Here is a 17090-nt window from a genome sequence, read left to right as displayed (position 1 = left end):
CGCGCCGGGGTTTATAATAGTTATAAGGTTCTCTTTAATGTCTTCAATACCAACTCTGCTTAGTAGGTTAATAGTATAGAGCTAGAAGATAGATTCGCAATCGTGGATTGGTTGATGTGTAGATAGTGTAGAAGATTTGCTTAATAACGAAGTAGCTATAAAAGTAACTGTGCTAGTTCTATCCTGTGCTCCTATACCTTGATCGTTAATAGACGCCGCTATGTCTAAGTCGCAAACCTTTAGCTTATATTGATTATCGATCCTAATATTTGTAAATAAAATGTCCCTATGGACTATACCCCTCTTAGCCATTACTTTAATAGCTGAAAAGGCCTGTTGCCAGATTAAGGATATTGTTGGCAAGGAATCTAACAAAGAAACAGCATTATTAAAGGACGAGCTGACCTAAGCAGTGACAATATCTCTATGTTCCCTATTATCGCAGTCCTGCTATGATCTACCTTTAGGTCGTCTTAGATTGTATAGCAAAGCCATCAGATCTTTTGAGATAGAAGTTGCACTCCCAGTGTGCTGGGTAAAGTTGGGTCTCTAGACCTTAGCCCTATCGTAAAAAGTTTCAAGAAAGGTCATTGGTTGCCTAGAAGAACACTGTCGCCTAAAAACCGTAGTGTTATTCTCGTTCTCAACCTTAACAACACCGTAGGCAAGCAACTCTACTATATTGGGCTGGTTCTGGAGGCTTGAGAGGTAGTGCCCTTTATGTTTCCGAAGCTCTTGAGGCTAGCTACTCTTATAGCACTAGTCCCAGCCTATTTTTTCCTTTTCTTCAGGGTTAACGAGTTTTGCTTTAAAGGCCACAGTCGCGCGACTAACAAGATGATCTTTAGGTGGCCCTGCCTCCTAATCGTTGATATATAGTTGTCGACCATCTATAGTAACCACTTAAAACAGTCTGTTGTCTGGATCATATTTATGGAATGGCGCCTCCTTCCTGGCAGGGTATCCAAGCCTACTAGGTTTATAATAAAATGCTCCAAGTAGGCATTAGATAAACTTGGCCGTATCTATCTGGATATCCAGTAGCTCACTTGCTATAAGACCTGACCGATCAAAATGTAAGAGCTGTATTATTGATCCACAGTGTAGAAAACAGTAAACGTATCTTCGGCTCCATTGATAGCGAAGCGCCTCAGCAGCTTTTAAAGCACAGTTGAGATATACCTTGGCATTCTTTAGATCCTGGGAATTGCGTTTACATTCCTAAAGCATATTAAGGCATTCCCAAACCGGCTCTCTGCACTCCACTATGGGGAAATACTTGTTATCCATCGGCGCGGGTTTCCAGCTGTTAGGAGGGGGCAATATTGTCTGCGGCTTGGCGAGTCGGACAAATTTCGGTTGAGTTTCGCGAGGTCGCTGCGATTCTGTATTCTTAACAACTATAGTTATAAGATCTGGCTTTAACTCCTTCTGCCTCGCTATGCTGCTGTAATTCCCTTTTAGCTATCTTACTTCGGTGTTCTAAGTCTTTATTGGGGAATTTCCCTGGTGAGATATTCTAATATGACCCCGACGGGGATTGTTAGCTTTGGGTTTTCTAAAGTACTCCCCTAGGCCGTCTAAATTCGCGATGCATTATATAACTGCCTTGAATTCCTCCTTGTTTGAGTCAGAAGACGATTTATATGTAGATAAATTACTCTTCTTTCCACCTATGCAGCTTCCTATAAAGGTTTTCCACTCGTCCTTCTCGCGAAGATCATCTACATGCTTCTGCGTAACTTTTGGAATGTCTTTTATAAATGTATCTAATAGCGTTGACGAGATATAGGACCGGTGGGCGAGGTTAGCGGCTATAGAAAACCGGCGAAGCTCGGCATTGTCGCTAATTAATGAGCCACTTACTGCATTAAATGGCGTCGAGTGAGGAGGTAATGTGATTGTATTTTTCGTTGGTGTAGCCTATATATTTAGCTACGTTTTTAGAGCGGCAGGGCATTCTTATAGATATAGTCGGATTAATGATGTTGCTCTTCTCCCTAATACTGCCATGCGGATCTATAGAGGTCTCTCCCGTGGATTGTTTATTGGTGTATTGATTGAGATTGCTGATGTTGCCTACGAGGGGCTTTTCTAGAGATGGTTCATTCCTAAGGGGCTTTTCTATAGGTGGCTTATCCGTGTGTTGGCTAAGAAGTGAGTTTGGCAAGTCGTGTAAAACATCCGACTGCTTGGCAGATGCTGGAGTGGCTTTTAGTTGTGGCCTAAGTGGTAGGGTTGTCGTTGTTAGTGTTACTTGCGATATATGCTGTTGGTAGAAACCAGTTAAACTTTTAGTTCTCTTCTTGCACCTTAATTGGTTGTGATTTCGGCCTTTATATTTCTATACTCCGGTTAGTATATTAAACGTATAAGAGTGTTTTTATTGTATTCTTACCTTTGCTAGTTTCCACTGCGGCATAATAAGTCTATGTAGAAGAGCTTGTAGCAACTGATAGCGATATAAGGTTAATTATCGCGCCACTTTGTTTTATAGTGACAGGATGCGTTACTTGGTAAACTAACTAACCTTTTGTTAAGCAATAAGCGAATTTCCCATACAAAACTATGGTAAGCGAGGTATGCGCGCCGTGCAATAAGCAGCCCAGCAATTAGTGCAGCTATAGACCTGCATTGCTTCGTTAGACGTCCTGCCTCGATATTTAAAAGGTATTGCGTCCTCTTAGCGTGACCCTCTGCGTTATATATAGCGGCTACTATACCGGTACAAATGTCGCGCAATACCTCGTACGGTTGCATTCTAGCAAAGCCGGCCGGGTTAGGGAAATTCTGGACTTTATTAAAAGTATAGGTCTAATCGCACTCTGCTCTAGTAATGTACTAAAGCCCGCGTATAGAGGAAGCCGCCCTATTAGCGGTCTCCCTNTCTATAATAGCTACCGCTANNANTAATAGATAATATATAGATATTCCACGGAGGATTTACTTAAGGTCTATAAGTATATTAAACAAATGCTATTTTATAAAGATACTAAGCTAAGGAAAATAAGAAAATAAATCTAGGGGAGAGTATAAGTAAACAGCTAAGGCGCTGCTAAGGCGCTAAGTTTGGCATGTTAACATGCCGAAATCAACTTCTATACCTCTGCACTAAGCAGCATGCCAAGCTACTAGGTCTCTTAGTTTAACTTTTTTATCTATACATCTGGTATAGTCAGGCTCTAAAAAAAGGCTGTTAATACTAGCACTAGGCTTAGCTGGTATAGTAGTAGGGACGCTAGGAGATAGGAGGCTTTTTAGGGCCTAGTATACGTATCCTATATGTTAATTTAATAGGTTATAGAGCTAAAGCGTTGTATATTGCTTGTCTTCTATATAGATAGTGGATAAGGTTTCTCCTTTAGCGCTAAGCTTTATTATATAATGTCGCTATAAGCTTATTCGCTAATATTCTACTTAGGGGCCGTTTAGTTGCAACTTTATATTCAATATAGAGGCTCCATATTTAACCGAAATAAAGCTTAAATCTAAATACGAGGTGGTCGTTTGGTAAATCTAACGACTTTTAAATATGGAGCTCCTCTATATCGGTAAGCGCGTCAAGTTTGCAGGCTATACTATATACGGTAGTTAAAATGAGGTTCTTAGCACCGTTTCAATAATGTTAGTAATTTAGTCAATCGAGGCACGAGTACGGCAAAAGGGTCGCGCAAGCCTGTACGATTAGATTGTCTATAAACGAGGATCCAAAGCTAGAGAAAGGAAAAGGAAAGAAGGGTAGCACCGCTTGAGGTTTTATACGATCACCTGGTCACGTAACTACGACTATCTGAAACAGTAAGACACTGTCTGCGATTGTCCGCCACAATCTACCACTATAATCCACCGTTTTCCACCAGCGCCGTAATAAATAAGTTGCCTTTGAGCCTCCGTTCCATATTCCATATTAATCTAGAGCTCTTATAATACGCTAAAGTAACGACTCTAAACACCCAGATCGCAATACTACTGTCGCATTTATATACCTTATATAATATTATTATTCTAACCTTTGTAATCACGATAAGCTTATTTTTAGGGCGTCGCAGGCGTTGTAGGCATTGCTATAGTTTTACTATGGCTCCTGCGGGAGGTGGGTAAAGGTGTAGAAAGCGTTGATTGTAAAGAGGGCGTTGGCCGAGGAGGAGGCTCTATTACTATACTAAAGTAGGGAGTCGCGATAGAGGCCTGGTGGCAGAGAGGAGCTCACTCAAATCGCTCGCCGACATCAATCACGTATTATGTAAAGCCAAATCTGGAGCGTTATATGGAAGCTCACTGAACGATTGACTTAATTACAGATTTAAACGAGCCACGGTAGTAGCCGCCACTAATTATAAAATGGGTGACACTAAAATACGTATAGATTGAACAAATAATATAGAGCCGATTTGCAACCGAACGTACCCTTAGGTAAAAGAATGTGTTTTTAAATATAAGTCCAACTCCATATAAATAAAACCTCCGTAAAGTTCCCAACTTAGGTTAGTTGCTTAGTGTTCGATTTAACCGATCTAGATTAGATGGCTCGGTCCTTAGTCTAATTAACTAGGTTCTCTATCCTCTAAGCAGTATCCTACTTATTCCTACCTATATCGTAGCTAAACTTAACCTCGCGCACTTTCTTATTCTTTTGATCTTTATTTTTAACACTACCCATGTCGTATATAACCTTTATATCTCTTTCTACCTCATTTTTCCCGTCCCTCTTTTTAAACCTTAACCCCCTCCTTGTTAATGCAGCTTTTGCTACTTCTCTCTTTTCCTTGCCTTTTATCTCCCCTTCTTCTCGCTTCCTTGTTGGTGGGTTTCCTCCCTATTAGTTGATGTAACTTATATCCTGGCAAACTCTAGCGTTTAGGTCCGCTCTGTACTACCGTTAGCACTTAAACCACCTGATCTCCGCCTTAATAAACTTACTTCCAATACCATCCGTCCTTAGTCTTCTCCCCTCCATAGTCGCATCCGCTAACTTCCGGTGATAGTCCGTCTTTGTATGCCTGCAATTTGAGAACCGTGTCGCTATTCTTTAGCTTGACCTTAAAAAACCACGAGGATCCAGTCGCAGTATCTGTTACGCATAACGTCCGACTCTACGCCTTTAGAAAGTTCCCTTGGAATGTCTAGTATACCGTGTTTATGGCGCTGTGCCCTAGGACCTTGTTACCTGTCGTTCCGTTATGAAAGCAACCGGCGGACACGACCGAAGCTACTGTAGCCATTACCCCGATTACCGCAAAAGGCCACATTTCTGCTAGAAGCGTATTTGTTAATTAATACTATTGTAGCTGATACACGTAGTATATGGTACTGTATACCCTAAAGTGGTTGCTGTAAACGTATTGTGGGATAGGTGGTGACTCTAATAAAGACTTGCGGATAAAACAGTGTATATCTTTAGCATATATCTTCTTTATTGGCCTATATTTCCCTTGTCTTTTATACTTTGATATATTAGCGGCCACGTCTGCTAATCCGATATAGGAATTAGCATTACTTGTCCGAACTTCCTTTAAACTATTGTGTCTTATTAATATAACCAATCCCTCTACTTCTAATATACCTTATAAGAATACGCTATGCTGAACGTAATATAGAACACCGGTGATATTGCTACGGTACCTTTAGAAAAGCTAAGCCATTACATCGCCCTAACGGATTAATCTTTAACCGCCTATTTTTTGATATGGTAGGGCCCTTTGCCAAGGCCGCTTATATTTGTAACTGGATTTAGTTGGATATTTATATTAACCAGCTGTTCTAATTAGTTAATTCTTATTAATAACCTAAGAAAATTGCCGTGTTAAGGGATACATTAAAATATGCCTGTTGTAGTAGTGCATTATATAACATAGTCGGAGACTTTATACATTATCCCCGCATGTTTACAACCGCTATATATATCCAGCTGTTTGACTTATCCCCTTACTTTAAGGGTATATGTTTTAGGCCCGTTAGTAACGGAAGATAAAGGTTAAAATTCGGCGCCATTATATACGCAATGCTGCCGTGCTGTATAACGCCTTTAGTTAAGTGGTAGGATTATAGCGCTTCGCATTAATGAAACAGGTAACGGGGCCATTGTAGGCGTAGCTGTTTTGCCGCTTCCTACGTGGCGATATAGGCTAGGCGCAGCCCATACTGCTATATATGTTATATGTCCATTTAACTTGAACTTTACTGCCACATTTTGGTATCTCTTTAATAGTACTAGAAAGATATAAAGCTTTGTTCTTATTCCTTATTAATTATGCCTTATAAAGTCTACATAAACATAGCTTCCTCTTCGTCTTCTTGACAATATAAAGCCAACTACTATTTTACTCTATGCTCTCGCGGCTGGGAATACCGTGATTGTAGTAGCAGACCAACCGCGACCGAAAAAATTGCCTTTTGAGTACATTCTTGCACCTGGGGACCCGCAGGAAATTGACAGCCACTTGCCGGCTAGTATGGAGAAGCGTGACGTTTATACGGCCTATGTAAGTTAAGTTTACATTAGCTCTTATTCCTTTGGTTTAACGGCTATAGGTTTACTATATGGTGATATATATAGCTAAATACGGTCTTCTCGGTTTTGTTTATAAGTAGACGGTTATTGCTAAGGACTTTTTTACCGGGTTCTCGCTGTAAGTGCACGCCCTAGTTAAAAGTCTCTATACTAATCTATTCGTTCGCGTTTAATGAATATTTAGCTACGGCATATAATGCGTATCCTCTTCGGCCTGCGCTGTTAGAAATGGTGTAACGCCAAGCGAGTTGACTTAGATATTTAACTACCATTAAGATCACGGGCTGGTTAATTATCATAATTGCGAAAATATCTAGTGCGATATTTAAGATAACCGGCCTAATAGTACTAATTCAGCATGTGAACCTGTAGGATGTGGGCCATACGATATAATAGCGTATATGTGCTGTATATAAGATAAGAGGAATATCCTATGGGAGTGGAGTGGCTTGATTAGGGGGGCTTAGCGAAAGGGTAATATAGTAGTGCGGTATGTTATTACGGCACGGGTTCTAATGGCATTATTACTTAAATGTAACCACTTTAGAAATATACAAACCCTGTTCCGATTTATTGTCGTTATTAAAGGCAAAAATAAGTTTATAGTCTAGGTTTTAACTTAATAGCCCTACCTATATTAATTAGCTGCGTATCACGGATAAATTTCTTGTCGCTTCTACGTCAGGTGGTCTTGTTGCAATTCTTAATACTAAGTATTAACATGCTGCGCTTATACTATCCGAAGGAGAATGTCTGCATAAGCAGGTTATATAGGCTAGAAGGCTATGGGACATTGCGTGTTATAATAAAGTTATGGCTACGGCTAATGATAATGGCATTGTGCGGCTTTGGAGCCTTAAATCTGGGTAACTCCTTAACCCTTCCTTCCCTGCGGATGGTTATACGTACTAAAGAGTGGGCTAGTTTATAGGTATATAGTTTTACCGGATACACCAAAGCTGTACGGTGTGTACTATTTACTAGTGATTTAACCGTAGTGTCTGGCTCCAAGGATATAGCATTATGGGTTTAAGATACCGGCTCCAGCGCGTGTGTGCGTACGCTTAATGGGCATGCTAACACTATCTTATGCCTTACTCTACGCGATAACTTACTTGTAAGCGGTTCCAATAATACCACTATAAGGATATGGGATCTTCCCTCCGGCTAATATTTACATGTTTTACAAAACCACCCTAGCTATATAACCGTGCTTAGGTTTAATGAAGACTACACCCTGCTGGCGATAGGTAGCGGTGGAGGGGTTATAAAAATCTAGAGGATTGGTGATGGGTTAGTAGGCCCTGGCTGCTAGCTCTAATTTAATAGTATACTACTAACTGGGAAACTAATAAAGGACATATATTATAACCTACAAAGGTCATACAAAAGTTGCTACGCAACTTATAAATTTCTATAGAAACTTAGTTTCTTCCGGAGCGGATAGGACTATTCAAACCTAGGACTGGCAAAACGGAAAACTTATCTATACTCTAGAGGCTCACGATCGGGCTATATAGGGGCTGGTTTGGGCTAAAGACTACCTTATATTGGGAGGAATGGATAGTAGACTGTAAGTTTGGGATTATATAAACGACTAGGCGCTCTTTAAGCTAAGGGATTAGGTAGATGTAGTCTGGCAGCTTATAAGCGGATAGGATAAACTTGCGGTGGCCTTACTGGTCGGCGACGGGAAGCACCTAGTCGAGCTTTGGACTTTACTAGATATAAAAGATAGGCGTACCGAGGAAGTAGCTAAAGAAGAAGAGGTTATATAAACTGGTAATATAACCTCGTAGGAGGGCTCTTGAACTGTCCGCGAACTACTCCTTGCCGCGTGGCGCGTCCGACCTGCAACGTTAACGAGAAAAAGGAGTAGCCTCCCCTCCGTAATAGTGTCGCCGTTACAATACTGCTTCTGCTTACAGGCCCTAGTAGAGGCGCGCGTTAGCTATAAATATACTGCTCCTTAAACTTTTTCTACTTCAGCTCATATGCTAAAGACGTATTTAGGCCTCTCGGCACGCCTAAGGGCGAGGATGCTCTGCGCGGTAGCGCGTAGTTAGGTATTATTTACGGTGTACAACTTCCACCCCCCCTTTAGCAAGCGCTGTAAAATTTTTAATTCAGTACGCGTATTTAATCTCGCTTAATTGCTACCAATTAATTATAGTAAATGCCTCTAGCTATACATAAGGGCCATTTTAGTTACCTGGGAAAAGGAAGCAGGTCGTATACATTACTGTATTTATTAATTAAATCTTATTTCCTATATACCTATTTAGTGTACTTAATATAGATTACAACTTAAGCTTTTGGGAAGCCTTTTGAAAATACTTACGAAGTATACGTTGCTATTCGTGGTGTTCCAATAAGCGCGCAGCCAAAGCTTAAGTCGACAGCTTAGATTCTACTACGCGATTTTATATCTCTATATTAACACCAGCTTCGACTACCTTGCTGCTATAGTTGCATCAATTCTAGCCTTGGGTGTGACGCCTTAAGAGACGCGAACCTTCCTTCTACGCTTATTTCCCGCCTTATTTATTGGTACTAACATACCTATCTTATAGGTGTGCGACAGCGCCAACTAATATTAAATATTGGTAAGAGCACTGCAGTTACTATTGGGCTATAAACCTTGCATCAATTGCTCCCTATAGGGAATTAAGGTGGTATTAGTAAAAAAATAAAAAGGGTTTGGCATGTTAATATGCCGAAACCAAGTCGCGAGTCGTTAACGAAATAGAATACTTAGGTCTAAACAGTATAACTAAGGTAGGGTTACGTTGGCCCCAGGGGCAAAAAATATATTTTAGTTACTATAAACAAAGACTTACAGCCGTCTTGCAGCTCTTGTACTACCTTATAGCCCTTGCACCCGGGGCAACTAACTTGCAACTTTTATACCTAGATATAAGAGCTGCAAGACGACTGCCCTTAGGTATAAGAGTTACCCCCAAATACAAGGGCTGTGAGGCAGCTGCCCCTAGGTGCAAGAGCTGCAAGACGGTTGCCCCCAGGTGTAAGAGCTGCAAGAGAGTTGCCCCTGGGTGCAAGAGCTGTAAGACAGTTACGAGAGCTGCAAGATGACTGCCCCCAGGGGCAACCGTTTTGCAGCTTAGTAAGCAACCTCCCTACTATGCCTTCTATTTAATAAATAGAACCCTTTACTTTTCCACTTTGCAGCTAACTTATCTACAATTCCTAAAGCCAGATATTACTAATATGAAGCGCCGAAACCTACCTACCCCTAATATAACGGATAAGAAGCAGCGGCTTTAGGGCCTAGGTCGAAAGCTTCCTACCTAAAGGAGGTGGATTTAATATATAACCAGGCTAGGCCATATCGGCTAGTAACAGCAAAGTTCCCAATCGATTCTCTTACGCCAGTATGGACCGTTAGCGTAAACAGGCCTATTAATAACGCTTATAAGCGAAGGCTTTGTGAAATATTTAAGGAACAGGGTGTCCTTTAAAAAGACTTAGGGTATTGATTNCNAGTGGCCTNTTACTACTTAACCTAATATAGTAAAGAGTAGTATTTTTACTGCTATAGATATTACTGTTAAACGATCGTGACTATCTATATCGATTTAGCTTTCCTATATTAAGTATAGATTAGGGATATCTTAGCCGCTAATCTTAATGTATAACAAATTACGGATATAAGTTGGACGAGATACGATAAACTAAAAGTAGCCTATATATAACGGTGCTAGAGCGCGTCACCTGCCAAATTCTGCCCAAGTTCTGCCATATTCTGCTACCTGTCGTATTGATACTATCTAGTACTGTTTTCTACTATTAGCTCGCCTACTACTAGCGCCTTGACGGCTTGCGCTACTTATTTGTTTACACCAGCCCTAGTGAACCCCCTTCCCTCTCCTCAGCTTAGTATATTTATTAGATAGCAATCTACAAGCTTTAGTTTAGAGGCATTTGTGTAAGCCGTTACACTATAAGGGCTTTAGTTTGATTTCGGTATAACAAACACGCCGAAATTAAATAACACGACCTTTCAAAACTTTAATCTGATTTCAGTATGCTAAACACGCCGAAATCAAATAACACGACCTTTTAGAGCTTTAATCTGATTTCGGCATGACAAACACGCTGAAATTAAATAACACGACCTTCCAGAGCTTTAGTCTGATTTCGGTATGCTAAACACGCCGAAATTAAATAACACCACCTTTTAGAGCTTTAGTCCGATTTCGGCATAATAAACACGCTAAAATTAAATAATACGACCTTCTAGAGCTTCTAAAGCCCAAGTGCAGAAGATGCTGGACTATATTAACCGCGGGCGGGCACACAATGCCGATTTAGGGAGCGTTGATGCGCTAGGAGATAAATCCGAATATCCATTATTTAAAGGCTGGGATATAATAATTGGAGAGAAGGTGGAGCTTATAGCGGGTAATAATGACAGAGTAGAGGCATTAAAAAGAAATATAACACCCGCTTAAAATCCCTAGGGAAATAAGCGATAAAATAAGATATTGTAAAAATATAATATTAATAAAAATATTAGCCAACTTAAGTTCCAATTCGAGATATAAAAATAAAGCACGACGCCAAGGGGGTCGCCGCAAGCCTATATTTTAACGATTGATAGAAAACCGAATTCTACAAAAAAAGCAAAAGAAAGAGAAAAGGAAAGAGAAAGAAAATAAAGCAAGCGCTGTTTTAAAACGTTTTTATGCGATCCTCAAGTCACGCTTAAAAAGCCCAACATAAACTACGATCCTACTAATAATTCTCACGTCAAATACATAAATCTACCGTTTCACACCCGAGCGGCGTTTTTAATAAATAAACCCCCCTCCCGCAAAAAAGCCTGCCCTTAAGGGCTGAATTTAATAGTCCGATAAATATGGCCCCAATAGGGTCGTTTTATTATCTATATCTTTCCCGGGTCTAAGAAGCCTATTATATCTTTACTATTACTAAGCATTTTAAATTACTCGGTCTTAAGGGTAAACTTTAGGGTTCCTAGTTTTAACTAGCGTAAACGGCTATAAAAAAACTCTTAAAAACGGGCTTAAGGGGACTGCTTTAAATTTTTTAAGTTCTATTATAAGGGTTACTTTAAATTATTTAGGATCTAGGTTATACACTTCTAAAAACTAAAACGCCGGTACTTTAAAACGTCTTTCTTTACTAGTTTATAGGCCTAGTATTTCTTTTAATTTTCCTTAATTTATTTTAAGGATCTTATTAGGGTTAAGCTATTTTAAGGGTAAAAAAGGGGGAGCGTTTTCTTAGTATTTAGGCTTTTAAGCTTATTCTATTTTATTATTTTTCTTTTTCCCTTTAGGTTAAATAATATTTAGCCTTTAAAGTTTTTATTTACTTAAGAAAATAATATATATTGTAAAAGAAGAAATTTAGAAGGAGTATTTAAGCCTTTAAAGCTTATTATTTAGTTAAGCCTAATTTATAGTTTATAAAAAAGTTACTTTAGGGCTTTTATTTTAACGTCTATAATATTATTTCTTAATCCGGAGGGAAATTTATTACTTTTAGCTTATGATTTAATTTAAAGAATAAGTAATTAAATAATAAGCTTTAGTATTTCTTTTAATTAATATATTTTTATAAGGTTACAACTTAGCAAAAAAAATTCTTAATATATTTTTAAGGGAAAGAAAGGGGTAAAATTTTAGGGTTTTACCATTATTCATTCTAAATATAACATAATAAATAGAATTTCCTTACTATAACTTTTATTAGAAAGCCGGTTCTGTTTTATATTAAAACGTTTAAGAGTCTAGCTATAAGTTTAATAAAGATTTAGAGGAAAGAAAAATAAAAAAGCCGAATTTTTAACCTCTTTAAAAAGCTTTTCTAATAATAGTTGATTAATTAAAAAAGGGGGTGGGGGGTTAAAAAAAAAAGGTGTGTCCTTTTAAGGTAAGTTATCATTTAAGAGGCCTTTATATCTAAAACTCTTATAGTTAGTAGATTAAAAACCGGCGGGTGATAAAAAAAATTATTTTAAAAAAAAAAAAAAACTTTAAGATAAAAGAAACTAGCATTTCTTTTAACTATTGCGTAAGGGGGCTTCTAAGTAAGTAAAATTTAACCTCTTAACCTTTTTAGGGTTTAAACCTTTAACTTCCTTTATAGAATAATAATAAACCTTTAAGGTTTACTTTAATCCGTTTTAACTTCTTAAAAACTTATAATTCTTAATATTAAAAACTTTATAAAGCCTTTTATTTTGTTTTGTTTAACTCTCTCTAGGGACTCTTCAATATAAAAAAACTATCTATTTAAAGTTTAATTCATTCACGGTATTAATAAAGAATGTCGTTTAAAAGTATAACTATGAAAGAAATCGTTCTAGGTAAATTAAGAAGAAAGAAAACTCCTTATTCTATATACCTTTAGTAATTTATAGCTAGTCCGGTTTATTAGTTCTTAAAAAAAAGTAAAAAAAAAAACTTTTTATAAAATTTTAATAGGAACTATAAATAGGTATAAAAAATAATTGTAAAAAATTCTTTAAGACCTAATTAGGGTTTATTTTAATTAGTAAAAAAAAGCTTTAACGGGGAATTAAGTTTAGTTTAAAAAGACTTTCAACGCCGGCTTAGAATATATAAAGGGTTTTATAATTAAAGGAATAGAATAATAAATTCCTTTTAGAAGTAAAATAGTGTTTAGCTTTAATGTTTAAATACAAAAAAAAAAAAAGAAAGCGTTCTATTAGCTTTTTTTATTTAAAATAGGAAAGAAGTTTTTAAAAGGGCTTAACTTAAGTAAATAAAAAAAAAACCCTTTAATTCTAGGTTATAATTTAAAGTAAAAACACTTAAACCTTCTAGTTTAAACTTTTAGCTTAATTTATTAATTATTTAAACGTAGAGGGCTATAACCTAAGGCCGATTATTAGCTTCTTTTAATTAAAAAATTCTATAATATATAATTCTAGTTAAGGGGTAAACTTATCTAAAAGGCCGCCCTTAAAAATATAATTCCTTAGTATTAGGTATAAAATAGTAGAAAGGCGTTTAACCTTAAATTCCTTATTAAGTTTTCCTTTTAGCTAAGCTCTTTCTCCTTTTTAATTTAATTTATTGGTTAATCTGTATTTAATAGGGCTTATTATTTAAAAAGACGGTTATTTTTTCCCTTTTTAGTATTTTATATTAAAGTAAAAAACGCTTATTTTTTAGCCGCTTATATTACGGTAATGTCTATAGTAGGGGCGTTTATCATAAATAAAGGGGGTATTTATAAAACTTTTTAGACTTTCTTAGGGTAATTAGTATATTATTTACTCCTTTAAAGCTTAATTATATTTTTTTAAGAAGGTTCTCCTTAATTATTATCTATTAATACGTTCTATTTTAAAAACGGTTAACGATTTTATATATTTAGCGTTATTTTATATTACTATCTATTTCTTTACTTTTAAATTAATATAAGATTTCTTTTTTTAAAAAAAAATATTAAGCGCTCTTAGGAAAGTATCCTTATTAAGGTATAAGAGTTTTCTTTCTAAAAACTTTTTTACGGCGGGCGTCTTCTTTTAAGTAAAGGTAGTTATTTAAGGGCTTAGGATTTATCTATTTAGTTATAGGAGTTTAAAAGCCCATTTAAGCTTAGTAATCTTTACGGTTAGTTTCGTTATTTCCATAATAAAAGAGGGGGGCAACGTCGTTGGGTGTCGTGATTTCTCGCGGCTAGATAAAACGTTCTTTATTATTTATATTTAAGCCAAAATATTAAAAAATAAGATAATCTATTTGTTTATCTAGAGGATTTTATCATATATTAGGAACCCTAGGTTTAGGATATATATAATTACAGCACCTATTTATTACCTTAAACGCGTTTTTGCTTTACGCGTTTCGGTACACCTTAGTTTACGCGTTTAACCGCGTTTTCCAAGTGTTACCTAAACCCAAAACTTTACTAACCGCGTTACTAGTGCACTATATAATAAAAAGCCGAACTTAAAACTAATTCTAGGGGGGGAAGGTGCATTAAGTATATAGGACCCAACGTAAGTCGTGGTCTGCTTTATAATTAAACCAGTCACCATTCTAATCTAAATAAGCATACCGATACTATTATGTATTTCGTGCCCGTGGATTTACGAACTTACTTGTGCTATTAAGTTAAGTACGAACACTAATTATAGTAAGCGCGTATAGATCAGCATTACTTAAATTACTCCCCCCGAGCGATACATTTACGACAGTAACTACCTTTTTTAACTCCTAGTACGACCTACTAGAAGGTTAAAGTTAGGGATTACGGACTTATCTCTAACTCTATATTACTTATTTAAGTCTTAGTTTACGGTTTACTAGAAAAGTTATAGACGCGCGAATACAAGACCTATACGGAAAACCCTATCCTTAACACCCCCTCGAACCTTAAACCTCTTTGGACCCGTTAATTAATTTTACGGACCATTATAAGACCTCCCCCACCCGTTATAAGCTACTACCACCCGCTACGTACTATACTATCCCTTAACCCATTAATTTAGGCACGTAGGTTATNAATAAAAGTCCACCAATTAGATTAGTAGGATTTAGTAGCCATACTTAGGAATATAAAATTTAGGAAGTGGCCAAGGCTTTAGGGAGGGTTTTTTCGCCGTCTTATTTAGGGGAATCTTATATTAAGTCTTCTAAACAAGATCTATATTAATTCTAGCGTGATTAGAAGGCATAGTGGTGGTATATTTAACGGTTGAATTCTACACGTTGTTCTGATTCTAGTATTTACGCATAGGCCTTTCCCTCTACTCGCCCTGATAGGTTAAGGGATACTATAGTATAGCAGATATTAGNAAGCAAGTTAGCGAAGGTTAAAAGAAGTAGAAATAAGGCGTNAACGTTATGTCTACAAACAACGTTAACGACTATATTAGCTTTAAAATCCTTAAATATAGATACTTTAAGCTTATAAATAATAACCTGTGGGAGCAATATAAGGAAGACTTTACGGACTTTACGGAAGCTATTTTTAAGGCTTACAACCCTACTACTATCCATAACCTATAAACCCTTTTATATTACTAAGGCGTATAGGTTAAAAGGGACAGACAAGTCACTATTGCACGGTCTCTATACAACACACTATATAAGGAGGACTAAACGGAATAGACTAAAGAGNAGATCTTAGATTATATTAAAACCAGCAACCTCTTTGCCTCCTTTAAACTTAACAAAATCTCTAGCCTTATAGCTAACCTATTTAACTAAATTCGTTCTATAAACCTAAGTAGTATTAGAATTAATCTTACTGGCCAAAGTATACCTAATACTTAAGTTACGGACCATAATACCCCCGTAACCCAAATTACGGACTATAATACCCCTATAAACCAAAATACGGACCAAATTACCCCTATTATTTAAGTTACAGATCCGTAAGCTATATATCCGCAAGCTATAAATCTATAAGTTATAGATCTGTAACCTATTTAAGTAAAGACCTATGGTAAGGAGCTAGCTAACCTAGCTAAGCTCTATACCGACGAATCTAAGTATAGCGGTAAAAACGATAACTTTAACTTTAAACTTACTATCTTTACGGACCTCTGTCGGAAGGCTAATATTCCCAAATAGGAATTCAGCCAAGCTTACTCCACTATACTACGCGGCCTAGCACTTAACCACTATTATACTAACCTTAAGAGTAACCCCCTTGGTGTTCCCTTTAATAAGCTATATAAAGCTATATATAACTACTTTAAAGGACCGAAATATAAGCGTAATATTCTTACCTAATAGAATGCGACTAAGCTATGGACCATAATCGATAAGAATACTAAAAAATCGACTATAGAGTGCCTGTAAATTCTTATTAAAGACCTTCGGCACCTATAGCACGGCCTTAATACTAAGCTTCGAACAGACGACTTCCTATATAATAAACTTATTACAGCCTACTAGGAAGTAGAGCCCTGCAAGTACGCCTACTATAAGCCTATAGATACCTTAGCTGGCCTTATTAATAACCTACGCTCCTCTATTATAACGTATAAAGTCTTAAACCCACCAGGTAGCACTTAAGCCTTTATTATAGATATTTAATATCCGTAAATAGACTTAGACGTCTACTTTACGGACCGCTGCTACCGCTAGTAGCACCTATACTGACTAAGTCCCACCTATAACCTCTATAGCAACCCCTGTATAAAAACATACCCCCACAGATAAACCAGCTAGAAGTGCTTTATATATGGTAAGGAAGGATGTTAGTCTATAAGGTATACCCAGGAAGAATATAATAAGTCTAGGAAGAGACTTAATAGCNATATTAACTAGTTTATTTTAGAATACAAAGAAAAGGAAGTAAAAAAGCCCCCTAATAAGTTAATAGAAGCCCTTATAATTAACTTTAACTTAGACGCTTAAAAATAAGAGACCTTAGAGATATTCCTAACTANTTTTAGACCTTTTACGGACAGCTAAGCCTTTAATATTANAACCATATTAGCCAACCGTTCCTTTATATACTTAGTTACACCTAAAAACCATTTTATAAGTACCCCTATTACAGATATTATAGATTATAAGTAGGACCTATTTATATATATCACTAT

General features: G+C 36.9%; 1 protein-coding gene across 1 annotated transcript; it reads left to right on the top strand.

The window, feature by feature from the left end:
- Positions 1-7318: 7318 nt before the first annotated feature.
- On the top strand, positions 7319-7682 carry K441DRAFT_589902 (uncharacterized protein; the record flags this gene model as incomplete). The annotated part of the gene is made up of 2 exons (XM_067644785.1): positions 7319-7377; positions 7559-7682. Coding segments are annotated over 2 exons (183 nt in total), but the record flags the coding sequence as incomplete, so codon positions are not given.
- Between the last annotated feature and the right edge of the window lie 9408 nt (positions 7683-17090).

Source organism: Cenococcum geophilum, assembly GCF_001692895.1.
Source record: "Cenococcum geophilum 1.58 unplaced genomic scaffold K441scaffold_71, whole genome shotgun sequence".
In the NCBI taxonomy this organism is placed as follows: Eukaryota; Fungi; Ascomycota; class Dothideomycetes; order Gloniales; family Gloniaceae; genus Cenococcum; species Cenococcum geophilum.
Note: the sequence above shows the minus strand (reverse complement) of the source record. Positions and strands in the feature narration are given on the sequence as shown.